Source organism: Microcaecilia unicolor, chromosome 9, assembly GCF_901765095.1.
Source record: "Microcaecilia unicolor chromosome 9, aMicUni1.1, whole genome shotgun sequence".
NCBI lineage: Eukaryota > Metazoa > Chordata > Amphibia > Gymnophiona > Siphonopidae > Microcaecilia > Microcaecilia unicolor.
In genome coordinates this window covers 211,305,243-211,324,149 of record NC_044039.1, presented here as the reverse complement: position 1 = coordinate 211,324,149, position 18,907 = coordinate 211,305,243, and the positions used below count along the sequence as shown (strand labels likewise).

At 41.0% G+C, this 18,907-nt stretch overlaps 1 protein-coding gene across 1 annotated transcript in view; it reads right to left on the bottom strand.

Moving 5' to 3' along the window:
* The window catches only part of EML5 (EMAP like 5), a 388,000-nt gene that overhangs the window by 251,926 nt on the left and 117,167 nt on the right, over positions 1–18,907 (bottom strand). Inside the window, exons 7-8 of the mRNA XM_030214976.1 lie at positions 11,297–11,432; positions 1,963–2,164 (exon numbers count right to left, since the gene is read on the bottom strand). Coding sequence (XP_030070836.1) covers positions 1,963–2,164; positions 11,297–11,432 — 338 coding nt within the window. The remainder of the gene's footprint in view (positions 1–1,962; positions 2,165–11,296; positions 11,433–18,907) is intronic.

The window sequence follows — 18,907 nt, the reverse complement described above, 5'->3', positions numbered from 1 at the left end:
ATTCTCAGTTCAACCGACCGTAGCTTCGCTGACGGTGACAGGCGTTGGGGAATGACTCCGACGCCTGTCCAGATTTGCAACCCTTATATAGCAAATCTCCCCAATACAATTCTATGGAGAGATACTTTTTTTTCCTATTTCTGATTCATGCTCAACCGCAGGTCAGGTGCCCACCTCTCCTTTCCGTTTAGTTATTGCAAATTATTGTGTAATTTCCTTTTTTGTCAACAACTCCTTATATGAAGATATCCTAATATGGACAAATCAGTCTCATATCATCTTGTGATCTGGGTGCCATCTTATAAGGACAGACTCCATCTTATGAACCAAACTTTTTACCATTTCTGCCATTAATTCCTTCATCTTAACTCTTACACTGAATTTGAAAGTTGTACTAGGTTTCAATAAGATTCACCAAGCAGTCCTGCTCTTGCAGGCTCTCAACTATAAGGCCATCATCTGATTTTCAGGCCTAGTCAGTGCTTTTCAGCAGTTTAAGCTATGTAACCTGGCCCACCACTATTCCAGTGGATGGGTCTCAAGCTGGGGCACATATTAGCAAGACACATGGAAAAAAACTTAAAGATAAGAGCAAGTCCGTCTCCTTTTTCACCCTGTCTTGGGGAATGAAGAATACCATAACCAGGTGGGTAGATGTGGGGCAGCATTGGACTATCAACTTCTGTGAGCCATGCTTCTGAGATAAACAGAAAACCCAGATCTGAAGATTCTAGCAGATCCCTGAGTAAGAAAGTCTTGTTTCCTACAGACCTGGCATTAATATAAATATGGGGACAGGAGTGAGTTGAGACGTGTTCCAAAGGGGAGAATTGTTTGGATAATTGCAAAGGTAACGAGGTATTTTAGGCCGTTGAATGTTAGCCATTTGGTTCTGGTCTGTAATCATAGTAGTGTTCTGATGGTATATATTAGCACTGTCTAGCAGATATCTGACATTATAATTAGGGTGTTTCTTAGTGCAGGGTTTTATAGACGGGTTATAGATTACGGGGATACGAGTAGGCACTAAGTTATCTGGTAGGTTGCCGCCCGATGTGCTCAAAGAGGCTCAGCAAATCCATGTGAGCCACTTCATGGTGATAGCTTTTGGAGCTAGTTGACCTTAAATACTCCTTGGGTTCCTCTATTAGGCTGCCATTCCTCTATAGTCAGTCGTGCAGCTTTGAATGGACAGGCCACAGTGTAGCTCTCGGTTACAAATCCAGATAATTCTCAATATTCAAGTTGCAGGATTGGAATTACTGCAGGCAATGGAGAGAGGAGGAGGCGGTGATCTGAGCAGTTAGGTATTTGACCTTAAGCACACCTTGGAATATAGCCGGGGAAATGCTAATACAGTGCTGTTTGAGTATTGCGATCAAAGGCTTCCAGCAATAGAGAAACAAATGGCTGTAGTTAGCCCTTCTATGTGAATTTCTTTGGAGACTTAATGCAGAGGAGGTTGATGGCTGACTTTAGTTTTAAGGAATCTAACAGATTCAGAATTTTAGAAATAGTTATATAGTTAAAATAAAACTTTAACTCACTCATTGTAGGTGGGCACTTTATAGTTTCTGGTTCTGATATCCTTGGATGGTCCAACTGATGCAGGTTGCTGCAGGCTTTTTCTTTGTTGTCCAGGAGGAGGGTTAGATGTAAATATAGATCCAGCTCCGATCACAGGGCATGAGGAGAGTTATTTGTAATGTGAAGGTAAGATAAAATTTCCTTTCTCCAGCCAAAATAAATGAAACAAGTTCAAAGTAAAATTGAGGACTGGTGCCTCAATTCAGACTGAACAGAAGTCAGTAAAAGTTTGGGTTGTAAATAAGCAAAAAGTGTATTATTTAATCTATTAGCAGAAAGGTAAACCATAAACAATCTGTAATTCTTCTATCATCTTTATGAAATAAAAAATCCTTCAGCCAAATGAACTCTAGACAGTTTGCATTGTTTGCTGACCTGACTGAACGATCATCGCTTCCGGTCATAGCTAGTGGTTTTGTAGGGTGGATTGCCAAGGCCCACAGCTCCCCTTCACAGTGCCCCTGCATAATCAGAAAAGGTTTATTGCGCTCATGCACCACAATCTCAAAGATTTCGCTATCCTGTGTCCCCACTAGGATGTGGTCTCCTCGCCAGCAAACACTTCTCACGGATAAACCTACAGAAAAGATAATAAGATTGACAGAGATAATAAGGTTTTGTATTGTAGAAAATCTTTAGCATCATATCTACTGTCAGCAGGTCACCCTTCCACTCTTTGGCCCAGGTCAACCCTGCTTAGCAGACTTGCTTCAACATCGGCTTCTATCTCTTTAGACACCGGTCAACACCTGCTATCCTTTCTCCCACAGCCAGGACCTTCTGGATTCACTGTTCTTTTGACTTGTACTTCAGTGATAACCCAATAAACTGACAGGGACTCCAACGTTCTTATAATAAAGGTTTCTCATTTATTTATACCAGTTCGTTTGTAGCAACTTCAACAGCACAGCATACTGCATTATCTCAGGTTCCTTGACATTTGTTCCCATTCACAATGTCACACAGGGTTATATCCACTAGCTTGCTTATAGTTCAGTCCTTTAACATCACTTTCTCTTTTCAGGTAGCCACTAATTATCTTGTTAATCACCAGTTTCTTACAACACACGGTATTTAACTTCCCATATTCTTAACCTTTTGAGTTACCTGCTGCCACAGGTTTCTTCCCAGCTGCATCCATTCTGTCTTTCCAATTCTAGACAGTTTAGGAAATACAGCAGCCAGGAAACCTCTCACCTTGGTACCAGCAGTTTGCATGAATGCAGCTACCTCCATCCTCTCCTCCTCATTCTCCTCCTTTTTATCCCATTCCATCTCCTCTACTTCCTCCCAGGGCTCCCTCAGCTGCTCTTCATCACCCTGATCAGAGACCATCTCCCACTCCTGCTCCTCCCCCTCTTGTGTTGTCAGGTGCATTGTGGGAATCGTGGTTCCTAGGCTCATCCCTTATTCTAATTGGCCTCTTGACCACCAGAGGGCGCATTCCCCGTCTATAAGGGATCTGCACGTCTTATACTCCCTCCCTGGGGCTGCTCTCGCTTTCCGACAGTCTTCTCAGTAACCCCTTACACTACATTAATTGAATGTTCTAATGCTGCTTATTAGGTGCTTCATTAGTATTATGCTAACATTGTATTATATCTCTGGTATTTCAATTCCACTGCTGTTAAGTATGTATATTTTTGATACTGTTTCACAGAAATTCTATTATTAGGTTTCAATTTACTGTTTTCAAGTTTACCTCATTTAGGGGCCCTTTTACAAAGGCGTGTTAGGACCTATGCACATCCAGCGTGTGCCAAATCGGCATTACCGCCTGGTTACCGCGTGCCCTGGGCGGTAATTCTGAACTTGGTGCACGCCAAAAATACGCGGTAGAAAATATTTTCTATTTTCTACTGTGTGGTACTTACCCGGCGGTACTGCATGCCTACTGCCTGAGTAGCACGCGAGACCTTACTGCTAAGCCAACGTGTGCGGTAAGGTCTCAGGCCAAAAATGGACACGTTCTGGTTTTTATTTTGCTGCATGTCCATTTTCTGGCCCCTTAAAAAAGGCCCTTTTCCAGGATGCAGTAAAAACTTGCCCGGCGTGCACCCAAAAGACGTGCTCGTACTGTCACAGACCACTTTTTGCCGCAGCTTAGTAAAAGGGCCCCTTATTATATTTATGTTTATTCTTGGTTATTTTACGATTGTTATGCTGTTAACAAAATTGTAAGTTTTATGTTAAACTGTACCTGCTGTACACCGCCTTGGGTGAATCTCTTCATAAAGGCAGGTAATAAATTCCAATAAATAAATAAAATAAAGGTTGGCAGTACATTCATATCCATAATGCACACATACAATATTACTCATCTTCATAAGTGCATGAAAGCAATTCTCTTAAATGTTTCCTGGCAAATATGAATGTACAATATATGCCAAGAAGCGAGACCAAACTACATCACACCCTGAAAAACAATTAAAAGAGGTAGTGGTTTTCTGTGGATTGTTTTTTCTAACTTAGGGCTCCTTTTACAAAGCTGTGCTAATGATTCTGGTGCAGTAAATGCGACAAAGCCCATAGAAATTGAATGGGTTTCATCGCATTTGCCGCACCAGAATCACTAGCGTGGCTTTATGAAAGGAGCCCTTAGTTGTACGAAATTAAATCCTTGAGTGAAAGATGTGCTATTTTTTTAAATTGCTCAGGAAAATTGACTTTGCAGATTTTTTGAATGGGTTTCATCTTGTTTTTGCCTGAACCTTAAATGTGGCCCTTTGTATACAATTGTTCTGCATTCAAGCAGAGAGAAAGAAAGTAGAGTATCAACAATCTAATTTTACTTAATATATCCAACCTCAATGAAAGTAAAACTAGACGAGTGTTAATACCCCCCCACCTCAATGAAATTGTATGGAAATACTTTTAAAACAAATAGGTGGAAATATTTTCTCATTCAAAGAATTTGTTGCCAGAGGATGTGGTAACAGCGGTTAGCATATCTGGGTTTAAAAAAGGTTTGGACAAGTTCCTGGAGGAAAAGTCCAGAGTCTATTATTGAGATGGACATGGAGGAAGCCATTGCTTGCCCTGGGATTGGTAGCATGGAATGGTGCTACTAATTGGGTTTCTGCAAGGTACTTGTGACCTGGATTGGCCACTGCTGGAAGCAGGATACTGGGTAGATGGACCATTGTTCTGACCCAGTATGGCAATTCTTATGTTCTTAACCTAACAATCTCCATAGAAGACAAAATGAACAAAATTTATATTCCCAGTGGCTTGAACCCTCCAGCGCTGAAGAGTCTCTTCCATTATGATATTGATAATGTGACTTTTTGGGGTCTCAGTTCTAGTTGCTCGTGTCTGCTGGTTTGAATGCAGAGTTTTCCTGGGCCTACTTTCTAAACTTCCTCTCTCTGTACTACATTCAACCCATCACCAACTCTCAGAAGTCAGGATGTGGCTTAAAGAAAAGTCCTCCTGAGATTTCTCTAGTAATATGAGGTCACAAATGGGGCACACAAACTGAAGGTAATTATATAAGGGGGGGGGGGTGTCTAGATTAAGGCACTAGCAAATGCCTATTTGAAGCCTAGTCTGAAAAGAAACATAGGTGCCTACATGAAGTAGTCTCTCAATGGAGCATGTGGACTGCTGTTGATCATGGGATCTTGTGAGGCCAGTGACGTACTGAGGACGGGGTGGTGGGGGCAGTCCGCCCCGGGTGCACACTGCAAGGGGGTGAAGGGAGGAGCTGTGCAGCTGTTGGCTCGCCAGTTCCTTGCTTGCTCTGATGTTACTTCCTGTTCCGGGGCAGGGAACGGCAGAGCCGACAGCCTCATGACTGCTCCCAGCACCTCTAGAAGATAAGAGCAATGCGTCGGGGGGGGGGGGGGGGGGGAGAGGGGGGTGATGTGCTGGGGGGTGCTGCGCAGCGTTGATCCGCACCGAGTGGCAGCTGACCTAGGAACACAACTGTGTGAGGCACAGTAGGCTTGGAGAACCTCTGTTTCTTTTTTATTATATTGTATTTCTATTTCCTCCTTTGGAATATTATTGTACTATACACCGCTTTGATGGCTTGGCTTTAGGTGGTTAATCAATGCAACCTTGAACCTTTACAGAATACTACCGTAAGTAGGCAAAAACATCTCTACGTTTAAGGCGCAAACATTTTAAAAAACAGGTGGAAATGCTCATGCCTGGATTGCACTTCTGGAGCAGATTAAACTGCCTCTTTTAAGAGGTTATTGAAAAGTCATTATTTACAGCACGGTTTCAGACTCATGGTTACAGTGGGAATGTTGTTTGAATTCTATCTGGGTGTAGGGGAGGAGGGAGGGAGGGGAACGTGCTAGTGGTAATGTTGGGGAAAGGAAGGCATAGGCTGATGCAGTGATACAGGGAAGCCCAACCTTAGGGAAGGAACCTGTAGGCAGGCTGGGAAATGTAGTCCCTGAACCAATCCTATCAGGCAGTTCCTTAAAAAAAAGGAAAGAGATGGGACTCAGAAGCTACAGAAGGGAGGATGGCAATTAGAAATGACAGATTACAGAGGAGAGACCTCCCAGAGGAAACAGAGATTTGCCCTATCTCTGAAGTTACGGACAATGATGGCTGAAGAAGACATGAAAGTTATGATTATGGGGGTCTTTTACTAAAGCTTAGCTCGAGTTATCAGCAGCAGGCCCACAGGAAGAAAATGGATCCTGCTGCAGATAATTCGAGCTAAGCTTTAGTAAAAGACCCCCTATAAGAACTAATGGAGAGCTGTGAGAAGAACTAATTGTTTTTTTCTCAGTTCTGGGAAATGATCACATGGGAGGGTTCTATTTGCCAACTAATAGGCCAAGACCATTCCCCTTCTACCTTCTCAAGCCCTGGAAGATAGAGGCCAATAAAAAGGGCAGGATTTCTGTGAAGAAAAGTGTACTGGAGCATATTAGGGGTACTGGGCTTTTAAAGTAAAGCCATTATGGTCTATGCCTTTAAAATGGCAAGGCTAAATCAAGATCAATATACATATGATGTATCACTTCATACTTTTTTGGCAGACTGGATGGACCATACAGGTCTTTATCTGCCGTCATCTACTATGTTACTATGTAGAAACCTAAGGGCAGTGAGTCTCAGTTAGGTGGAAGCAATACAGCTGGATGCAATGCTAAAAGGAGCTGATGAAGGTAATGGAGCAAGCTGTTGGAACAGAGGTTTGTTGCAGAGCCAGAGTGCTTGACCAGGAAACTGGGGCTCCTGCGAAGGTGTTGGGATAGAAGAAATTTAAAAAAAAAAAAAAAAAAAAAAGATTGTGGTTAAGGACCAGTTTGAATTCCAGATAAGTGTATGCAGACACCCTGTGAGGAGACATTACAGAGAATTGTGTAAAATTTAATCCTGGTTTTAATCTGGATTACAGACTGTCACAGAAACTGAACTGAAAATACAGGGAAACCAGCTGGTCTGCACAAATCCAGAAGGTGGATGGGGACCAATGTAATCTCTAAGTCTGCCTGAAGTATAAAGGCAAGACGAAACAGGGAGAACTATAAATAGAGGCAAAATATTATAGTTACATTACATTTAGATAAACTAAAAGCAATATAATGAAAGGACACAAAGGCATCAGATGGTAATCAAAAAGGCTATAAGATCTCTTAACGCACAGCTATTTCAGATCAAAGCTTATAACAGTTCATCAATCACTTGCCACAGTGTCCACCCTTTTAGTACAAAATGTCACTACATGAAATATGACCAGAAATAAGATAAAACAAAAGCGACTACTGAAATATGCTACCCGTACTCCTTGCTAGCAAATGTTGGCAAGATGTATAAAGGTGGCAGCATTTAAAGCGTGCTTGGCTGTTCTCTTTTGAATAAAATTAAAGACTGTTGCAGAAATTCTGTCCTGTGAAGCTGCTTTGTAGCAGAATCAAGTTCAACTCCATTCTGGACTTCACCAGGCCAAACCACACATGCAACCTAACCAGTAGGGTGGCAACAGTACGTATCATCACATCAAGGCACACACAGAATACTTAGCTGTAAATTACTCATTTATACACAAATGTGTTCACGTATATGTACAAATGACTAAGATACCGGCATTTATGAACGCTCTTGCCACCTAAAACTAGGCGTCTCCTTATAAAGTGTAGAAATATGCTGTCCCTTGCTCTCAGTGAAATACAGGCCAATGGCTCAGGCTAAGAACTAGGCCTGTAAAAATCAAAGATCATCTCTGACAAAATACATTTCACTGCAGCAAATGCTGAAATGAGGTAATTGGGAGCAGATAGAGGGAGGGGGGAGTCTGCTCTGTCAACAATGCTGGGACCGGCACCTGCGAGAAGTCATGAGCGAAGATGTTTTGGCTAATGGAAGACAACAGTAGGTCAGGTGCAAGTAGGATGAGAACATCCAAAAGGGGGGCTAGAGGAAGGCTTGGGAACATGTGAAGTCATTCTTATCAACTGATAAGGGCCAAAGAGTTCTGGTGAGAAAACTAGGGTTCATTGGGATGAATAGAGCCAAAAGGGTATAAAAAGGGCAGTCTGAAGGGTATTGGGGCTGAAGGCTGAAGAGAGAGGACAGACTGCACCTGCTGTGTGAAGCGTTGTTCCATCATGTTCCAGAGATGAACGCCTAATTGCCTGTACTACTTTGGGTGAGATGGTTTAATAAAGACTACATTATTATATCTACTTAATCATGGGTGTCTTACTGATCATGTAGCTTGTTAGTTCTCAGACTGTGTAAAGCAGTCATGACAAATACAAGGTCAGAGTAATTAAGTATTTTATGGGGTATATGCAGTCCTTTTCAGAGTAGTAGAAATCCCAGTGCTTCCACTGCCCAAACCGTTCTGGCAGACCCAATTATTTTCAAAAGTTAGCCCAATGTGCTCTAAGAATAGCAACGTAGGTAGTGTATATTTTCCAACTTTGCTAATGAACGGAATACTTAATATGAAAACAGAAGAAACCCATTGATTAAATAAAATAACCAGACCCATCCAAATGAAAACATACTTCTCCAGATTAAAAAATAAAATTTCAAAAAGTGCATGGCAACAGCATTAAGATAATTTACAAATATGCTGGCTATGGTCCAGGGCCAATATGCCACAATGTGCAAATTAAGACTGTAATGCCAAAATAACATAATTAGATCCATTAGCAGTTTCTGCATGAAAATGTTTTCACTTTCAGTTCTATCTTCCATTAAGAAAAGTGTCAGAAAATGCACAGAATCATTGGAATGGACAAACTGTTGGTGCTATTTTGGAAATATGATGGTGGATATTCAGCAGTGAAATATCTAGTTAAAGTTACCTGAATATCCAGCTGACTTACCTGGTTAAATCACAAGGGGCCCTTTTACTAAGGTGCACAGGCACCTATGCGCGTCAAATTGGAACTACCACCCGGCTACCATGTGTCCTGGACGGTAATTCCATTTTTGACGCGTGTCCAAAACCTGCGATAGAAAATATTTTCTATTTTCTACCACATGGCACTTACTCAGCGGTAAATGGCAGTTTACACATGCTGACACCACCCGGTTAGCGCGTGAGTCAATGGATGGCGGTAAGGTCTCAGGCTGAAAATGGTTTTAATTTGGTTGCACATCCATTTTCGGCCACAAAAAAGGCCTTTTTTCCAGGCATGCTGAAAAATGGACCTGCGCACATCCAAAACACGCGCCTACACCAGCGTAAGCCACTTTTCAGTGCGTCTTAGTAAAAGAGCCCCAAATCCTTTTAAGTGGTCCGGCTTAATCAGATAATGCTAATTGGATAGAACTGAAATTCAGGTTGTCCAGTTAACTTTAGGCCATGACCAAGGAAAGCCCCTCACTCCTCCCAGACATAATCGGTTACATTTTAACCTTACCAGATAATGATGGGTCAGCATTGTTTTAAAATGCCAGCTGAATAACACATGGATATTTAGCACTGCTATCCGAATACCTAAATTGTATGTGATGCTGAATTTCTGGGTAGAGCAGCAAGGGTTGTGGCAAGATTCAAACCACTATCAAGCTGGCAATCTGGACAAAAAGGAAAAGAAAAGGGGATGGGATTTGATGTACTGCCTTTGTGTGGTTACAATCAAAGTGGTGGCTAGCGGAGGTAGCTGTTTTTGCCACGCACCAGGGTCCCGTTTAATGCAGTGGGTAAAAAGCCACAAAAAAGAAATGGCAGTGCGGTACATCTGCACTTGCTACGCGGCCATTTTGGAGGTAGTGTCTATTATCATTACAGCTGACTTTGGTTCAGGATTTAAAAATGACAAAAAAAGTTTAGAGGCCTGTAACTTTAATTTGAACTCTGGCGTTCTAGTAAAACTCCTGAGCTATTGGGACACAACCATGCAGCAAAATGAGGAAGGGGCTAGGGTGCAAAAACCTCAAAAACAGGATGGTGCGGTTTACCAACAGGGCAGAGTCAGTTACACCCAAGAAGATATTGTCAGAAATGTAGAACTGAGTGGTCTCGCAAGAAGATGACCAAGCTTTCCGAGCAATGCTAAAAAAAAGCCAAGCATGTACAGTAAATGGTACCATATATGGTCACTAAGGTGGTGACTACAATATATTATATCCAATAAGGTGTGTTATTGTCATTTTGTCTGTATCCTAAATGGGCATATAAAAATGAGTGTACTTCCTATTTCTTTGGAGAGAGACAGTTACAGCCAGTACCTTTGTGCAAGCAGGGCTGCTTTCTCTCATGAGAAACCAATCAATTGTATCTGCATTGGCAAGTAATCCTATTGCTTTCTCATAAGTAGTATTGAATCTTTTATATATCTATTTGGAGAATAATAAATAAAAGCATATGATTGCTTATATATTCTTTGGAGTCTCCGATATAGAAATAATTTTGTGTAGCAATGTTCTGTACTTCCAGTGAGATATCACTGATCTGCTAATAATACAAATACTTCATAAGGTATCTAATAAAGAGCAAACTGATGCAGCCTTGGGTGATTTGTTTCTTCCTAGGTATTGGTGGGTAAATCACCATATTGGGAGGGATAAATATACCCTAAAAAATACAGTAGTTCATACCGCCACCCATTGAGGTGGCGGTAAGGGCTCTCATACTAACCCGGCATTGCTCTATTACCACCAAATAGCCCCCTGTGGAAATATTTTTCAAATATTTCTGCTAGCACTGGAAATACCGCATGTTGGGGGCGGAACTACCGCCAGTGCCAGCGGTAGTTCCAGATTGCCGCACGGTGACTGCACTAATCATTAGGCTACTCCTCCACACCTAAATTTAAGATAGAAGATTTTACTTTATCTGGGTACTTATACTGACAGCAGTCTGAATATCCCTGCTTCCCGAATAACTGCCAGCATTACCCTCCAACCAAGGACCATCCTACAACTATGCAAATAGTACTGCTGAAAATCACTGCAGACCACCCTGGCACTACCCTGACAGTGCCAGGGTGGAGTGTGAGCAACGCATGGAAGGTGCTGGAAATTACCTACAACCAGTGCTGGCTAAGCCGTTTATTCGAGTAACAGCAGCTGTTTATCTAGAAAAATAGTTCTGAACATTGACCGTGACAGTCTGACACAGAAATTTTAAAACAAAAGAGTGCTGGAGTTAACACCTGGCATTAACGTCACAATTCTTTGGAATACAGACAGTACAATGTTTCTGTGCAACAAACCCAGAAACACTGTATTGTTTCAGGTTAGTGCACCTTGGTTTTTTAATGGTTTCTTGGATTCCTACCTTTGTATCCTTGGTCTGTTTCCCTGAGATCAATCACAGTAATTGGTTTAAAATTTAAATCCCAGAGCCGAACGCAGCCATCCCTGCCACCGGTAGCAAAACCCTCCTCGCAGGCATTCATGCTGAAAATTCCTGCCTACAAATAATAAACATGGTTAACCACACACTAAATGAACCTCTGTAGGAGAGTCAAGTGATCCAGTACACAAACAGAAACACATGCTTCAAACATTAGTACAAACAGAACACATTAATTTATTAATTCATTTATTGGGATTTCTTGACCGCCTTTATGAAGAGATTCACCCAAGGCGGTGAACAGCAGGTACAGTTTAACATAAAACTTACAATTTTGTTAAAGAATAACAATAGTATAACGACCAAATATACAGAAATACAATAAGGGCTCTGTTTACTAAGGTGTGCTAGCGTTTTTAATTTGCACGTGCTAACCATGTAGACACCCACAGGAATATTATGGGTATCAGACAGAAACAAAAAAAAGGCAAAGATCTGCCACAGAAATGGCAAATCAAAAGAAAAAAAGCAGATCAAAAAAGACAAAAAAATAGAACAGGAGGGTAACAGAAGAAGTGGTTTATTACAAGTTACCCAACGTGGCCACGTTTCGCCCTCAGGCTGCGTCAGGGGTAAAAAAAACTACAAAATAAAAATACATAATGAGTAAAACAAACTTCACCATTGTATATTTGATAATAAAACATATCTAAAAACACTATCACATCATATAAAATAAAAACAGATCAAATCTAAAAACATAATATAATAAAATATAATATCAAATCAATATCAGTTAAAAACATTCAGATTAAATATGCATGCAATAAGATAATAATTTTAATACAAGACAGGATATCAACACACTGATTCTCACTTTTTAACAAAGTGAATATTAATTTCAATATTTTTAGATCACTGAATGTGCATAAAAGACGGCAATTGAGGCCAAGCATTATGAGAGATTATTTATTTATTTTATTTTGTATTTTTTAGGTGGTTGTATGACTACCTTTAGGGGTTCACTTTGCTTTTTACCCCTATTAGGTAGGTGATATTTAGTATGTATGGTCATTCAGTTATTTTAGTGTTGTATATCTCCACCCATCTGTCCTATGCAGTTCTATTGATATACATTTAGTGTTGATATTATTATATTTTGTGTTGATATCATGTCTTGTATTAAAATTATTATCTTATTGCATGCATATTTAATCTGAATGTTTTTAACTGATATTGATTTGATATTATATTTTATTGTATTATGTTTTTAGATCTTGTCTTTTTTGATCTGTTTATATTATGGGTATCTACATGCTTAGCACGCGCTAAAAACACTAATGCGCCTCGAGTACGGAATAGTAAACAGGGCCCTTAGGGCCCCTTTTACCAAGGTGCAGCAAAAGGGGGCCTGCGCTGGCATCAGTGTGTGTTTTGATGTGCGCCGAGGCCCCCTTTTACTGCAGTGGGTAAAAGGTAGATCTTGATTTTTTACAGTAAATGGCCATGCGGCAAGTAAAGCACTTGCCGCGCGGTCATTTCTGGGGGGGGGGTCTTGGTAAGGACTTCCGCGCTAACCCGGCGATTACTTTTTAGCGAGCGGTAAGTCCACTTTGTAAAAGGGGTCCTGAATGAGGAAAACAGCAAATTGAAACCTAATAAGAGGATTAACACGAAACAGGATCAAAAATTTAAACATTTAACAGCACTGAAATTCAAATAACAGAGATATAATGTGATGTCAGCATAATACTAATGAAATACCTAATAAGCATACTTTCATTCTCAAACAGACTCAATGGAGACAAATCTTCAAAGCTTATAAAATTTAAATCTACGGACCTCTGATGAGAGGATCCTCTGCAGTAATTCTTCATGCTTCATTCAGAACTTTTTAACTGCTCTAATATTCTCCTCATTATAATCCTAAATCCTTTTGTGAATACTAAATGTTATTTGTTATAGTTTTTTTATGCAAAATTAAATTATCTTAAATATAAACCCTCAAATAGTCAAAACTATTTAACCAGCCAGACATGGTTGCTCACCGGTTAAATAGTAAACTGTGGATATTCAGCGGAAGATAACTTGTTATTTCCTGATAAATATCCTCAGTAGCGGCTAGCTGCTAACTGGCTATATTGTGCGACATAGCAAGTTAAGGGGCCCCTTTTACAAAACAGAAGTAAGCCCAACGCAGGTTTACTGTTTGTCACTTTGGAGTACCACCGGCCCAACATGGGCGCCAGCAGAAGTTCCAGCATTAGCGAGCGCCACTTCCCATGCTGGTGGAAATATTTGAAAAATATTTCCGCAGGTGCTAACCCAATGGTAATCGAACAGCGCCATGAGCTACCCCGCATGGCCACACAGTAAGTGAATTCTTACCACATGGCCATTTCTTTATTCAGCCTTTTTATCCGCTGCAGTAAAAGGGCCTCAGTGCACAGCAAAAACAACCCCTTCCACTAGCGCAGGGCCTTTTATACCATAGCTTGGTAAATGGACCCCTAAGCGCGGATATTCAGTGACCATCTCTCCTACTCTTATTCCTTTTATCTGTCACATTCTCAACCTCTCACTTTCCACTGCGACTGTCCCTGCTGCCTTTAAACATGCTGTGGTCACACCTCTCCTTAAGAAGCCTTCACTTGACCCTACTTGTCCCTCTAATTACCGACCCATCTCCCTCCTTCCTTTTCTCTCCAAATTACTTGAGCGTGCTGTTCACCGCCGCTGCCTTGATTTTCTCTCCTCACATGCTATTCTTGACCCATTACAATCTGGTTTTCGCCCTCTCCACTCAACTGAAACTGCGCTTACTAAAGTCTCCAATGACCTATTACTGGCTAAATCCAGAGGTCAATATTCCATCCTCATTCTTCTTGATCTTTCCGCTGCTTTTGACACTGTTGATCACAGCATACTTCTCAATACCCTGTCCTCACTTGGATTCCAGGGCTCTGTCCTTTCCTGGTTCTCTTCCTACCTCTCCCTCCGCACCTTTAGTGTTCACTCTGGTGGATCCTCTTCTACTTCTATCCCTCTGCCTGTCGGCGTACCTCAGGGTTCTGTTCTTGGTCCTCTCCTTTTCTATCTACACTTCTTCCCTTGGTTCATTAATCTCATCCCATGGCTTTTCCTACCATCTCTATGCTGATGACTCCCAAATCTACCTTTCTACCCCTGATATCTCACCTTGCATCCAAACCAGCGTGCTTGTCTGACATTGCTGCCTGGATGTCTCAACGCCACCTGAAATTAAATATGACCAAAACCGAGCTTCTCATTTTCCCCCCCAAACCCACCTCCCCGCTCCCCCCATTTTCTATTTCTGTTGATGGCTCTCTCATTCTCCCTGTCTCCTCAGCTCGAAACCTTGGGGTCATCTTTGACTCTTCTCTCTCGTAACCACTTGTAACCACTCGCCTCCACCTACCCTCCTCTCTTCCTTCCCCTTCACATTAATTGATTTGATTTGCTTACTTTATTTATTTTTTTTGTCTATTAGATTGTAAGCTCTTTGAGCAGGGACTGTCTTTCTTCTATGTTTGTGCAGCGCTGCGTATGCCTTGTAGTGCTATAGAAATGCTAAATAGTAGTAGTAGTAGTAGTAGACCCCTAAGTGCGGATATTCAGCGCTTATCCAGTTATGTTCAGTTGTTAAAATCGGCAGCATAAAGGCTGCATAAATAGCAGGTCTATCTTTCACTGCTAGAAAGTTAACCAGAAACGGCCCCGTCTGATCCTTCCAAGTCCTAAATTTGCTCGTCTTGAATCTACTAGACGTGGTGCCTTCTTTTTCTTATTACCACACATTTGGAACAATCTTCCCCTTCTTCTTCACAGTAATCTCTCTTTTCGTAGTTTCAAATCCGAACTGAAGACGTGGCTATTTAAACAGGTCTTCGAAGACGAAGACTGACAGGAGTCACCAGCGAACCCCCCCTCCCCCCACCAATCCTTTACGTTCCCTTCCCTCCCTCCCTCCCTCTCTCTCCTCCTTACTTCCTTTATCCCTGGTTTTACTTTTCTTTCCTTTAGTGTGAAAGTTTATTTTTCCTGTTATTGATGGACTTCCTTTCCTTTTCTTAACTGGTAGTATGTAAACCGCTCTGCTCTGCCTGTCAGAGCAGTATAGTAAATTATAATAAACTATAAACAGCAATGAACACCAGGGTTTAACACCAGCGGTGGACAGGAAAAGCACTGTCTGCCGCTGGCTGAATATAGGGCCCAAAATGTCCATTCATGTATACGAGGCACTCGTCTCAAAACCAAGATGCCACTGAATATTTCTCTTCCCTCAGCCCCAGCACGAGTTTAATCAATTTCATGACTCCTTTGGGGTTTAATTCGTAAAACATCTCAGGAAACTCTGCCCTGGCAGTATATTTTCACTGCTAACAGTGTCTAAATCATGTAGTTATCACACAAGGACTTATGATTGTACTGAAGAGACTGTAAAAGCAGAAAGAGTGATGGCCGCATGAAATGGCTTCCCAGTGGAGATGAAGATTGTATCTGAAATCAAAGAAAGCATGAGGCAAGAACATAGGATCTCTAAGGGATAGTAGATGGTATGGTTAGACAGACTGGATAGGCCATATGGTCTTCTTTTGCTGTCATTTTCTCTGTTTCTATATATGGCAATGGCAAAAGTCAGAACGATGCTTGGGTGCACAGGCAGAGGAATGGTCAGCAAGAAAAAGAGGTGCTATTGCCTTTGTATAAGGTCTATGGTGACATCACACTTGGAGTACTGGGTACACTTCTGGAGACGGCACCTTCAAAGGGATATAGAGTCTGTCCAGACGATGACTACTATAATGGTCAATTGTCTTTGTCATGAAGCATACGGGGACAGACTTAAAGATCTACTGGGACGCCCTTTTCAACTGTGGTAAGCACATGTTAGTGCTTACCGCAGTTTGGTAAAAGGACTCAGTGTGTAATTCTCAAGGGCACGCACACATGGGTGAAGCAGGTGTGTATTTTTTTTTGTTACATTTGTACCCTTCACTTTCCCACTCATGGCATCATCAAGCTATGCATGCAATTTAAAGAATACTATTAGCAGTGTGCACTGCATGCTGCACTTAGGTGTGCCCGCCTATTCCAGCCATAAGTAGGCCCACCTAACTTTTGGGTGCCAATGCATATTTGTGCTGGCTTAGGTGTGCCATTAAGCCTAAAGTAAAGTCCTTAAGAAAATAAAGTTTATTTGGTAGGGTATGGAGGTTTTAGACCAATGATTATCTTAATATCTGTTGAGACAATAATCTCTTACAATAGATAAAAGTCCGCAGACAGTCTCTGAGGTCTTTTCCTCCATCTTAGAAATTTAAATGCATTATTTTGTTGAACACTTTTTTCATTCAATAAGGTCTGTGTAGTTACTAAATAACTGGTTAGGTTTTTGAATGAACATTCCGTTTTGATATCTGTACCTAAAGTAAAGTGCCAATTTATAGAATTACAACCATAGACTGCTGTAGCTTTAAGATGACAGAATATTTTCACTAGGCAGAAGTGCAGCTGAAGATGTGCAGTAAAAATAATCTTAAATAGCAAATATGGAGCAAAGGGTAAAGAACAAACACACACACACAATGTAACACAGAAAGCATCAACCCTAGAGGTGGACACATTAGTGAAAGCTACATCTGGTTTTCTGCCTGCAAATTCATGAATGCTTACATGGAAAGATGCCAGTTTTGCTACATATAAATGCTGAATTGAATTTGTAATGACATTTACTATGAAGCAGAAGGACAATTTTCTATAGAAAAAAAAACAGCTCATAGATAAGAGATCATGATATGAAGCTAGAAGGGAGGAGGCTTGGAGAAAAAGCAAACAAATATTTGAGTAGGCTATGAAGTGACAAAGCAGAGGCACAACTAGGCAGTCTGAATGGCCAAGAGCACCTATCAAGAATTACTTTAAGCTCAATTCTCAAATTTGAGATTCAGATTTCCAAGAGACTTATTGACTTTGAAGAGAAATGCCATGTTTTATAATACTGATTCCCTTATAATATACATAAATCATTTTATCTGTTTTTGGATATATAAGCTCATTCTCCTGACATCCTTGCCTTCTAAGAACACAAGAATAGCAATACTGTGTCAGACCAATGGTTTATCTAGCCCAGTATCCTGTTTCCAGCAGTGGCCAATCCAGGTCACAAGTACCTGGCAGAAACCCAATTAGTAGCACCATTCCATGCTACCAATCCCAGGGCAAGCAGTGGCTTCCCATGTGTATCTCAATAGCAGACTATGGACTTTTCCTCCAGGAACTGTATAAACCTTTTTACACACACATACGCTAATCACTGTTACCACATCCTCTGGCTACAAGTTCCAGAGTTTAACTATTCATTGAATGAAAAAATATTTCCTCCTATTTGTTTTAAAAAGTACTTCCATGTAACTTAATTGAGTGGCCCCATAGTCTCTGTACTTTTTGAAAGAGTAAAAAATTGATTTATGTTCACCTGTTCTACAACACTCGGGATTTTATAGACCTGCATTAACATATCGTCCCTCAGCTGTTGCTTCTACAAGCTGAAAAGTCCTAACCTCTTTAGCCTTTCCTCATATAAGTTTGATCTCCTTTAAAATTTTGATCGCTCTTCTTTGAACCTTTTCTAATTCTGCTATATCTTTTTTGAGATACGGCTGCCAGAACTGAGCACAGTACTCAAGGTGAGGTTGTACCATGGAGTGATATACAGGCATTATAATATTTTTGTCTTATTTACTATCCCTTTCCTAATAATTTCTAGCATCCTGTTTGCTTTTTTTGGCAGCCGCTGTAAACTAGGCAGAAGATTTCAGTGTATTGTCTACAACACCTAGATCTTGGGTGCCGACTTGCAAGGTGGAACCTAGCATCAGGCAACTGAGATTTGGATTATTCTTCCCAATGTGCATCACTTTGCATTTGTCCACATTAAATTTCATTTGCTATTTGGATGCCCAGTCTTCCAATTTACTAAGGTTTTTTCCGCATGTGTTTTAACAACTTTGAATAGTTTTGTGTCATCTTCAAATGTAATCACTTTACTTGTTGTTCCAATTTCCAGATCATTTATAAATATGTTAAATAGCACCAGTCCAAGTACAGATCCCTGCAGCACTCCACTGTTCACCCTCCTCCATTCAGAAAAATGACCATTTAACCCTACCCTCTGTTTTCCATCCATGAACCAATTCCTAATCCTCAACAGAACATTGCCTCCTATCCCATGACTTTTTAATTTTCTCAGGAGTCTCTTATGAGGAACTTTATCAAAAGCTTTCTGAAAATCTAGATACACTACATCAACTGGCTCACCTTTATCCACATATTTATTCAAAATGGTGAGGCGATACTTCTCTTGGCTGAATCCATGCTGACTCTGTCCCAGTAAACAATGATTGTCGCAAGTTCCTGGCCAGGGGTACTTTTCACACTTTTGACATAACATCCAGAGTCGCTGCTCAAGGTATAGTGATGCACAGACTCTCATGGCTGCGTGTCTCTGACCTGGATCATTCTGTCCAGAAGCGGATGGCGGATGTTCCTTGCTGGGGGGGGACAGTC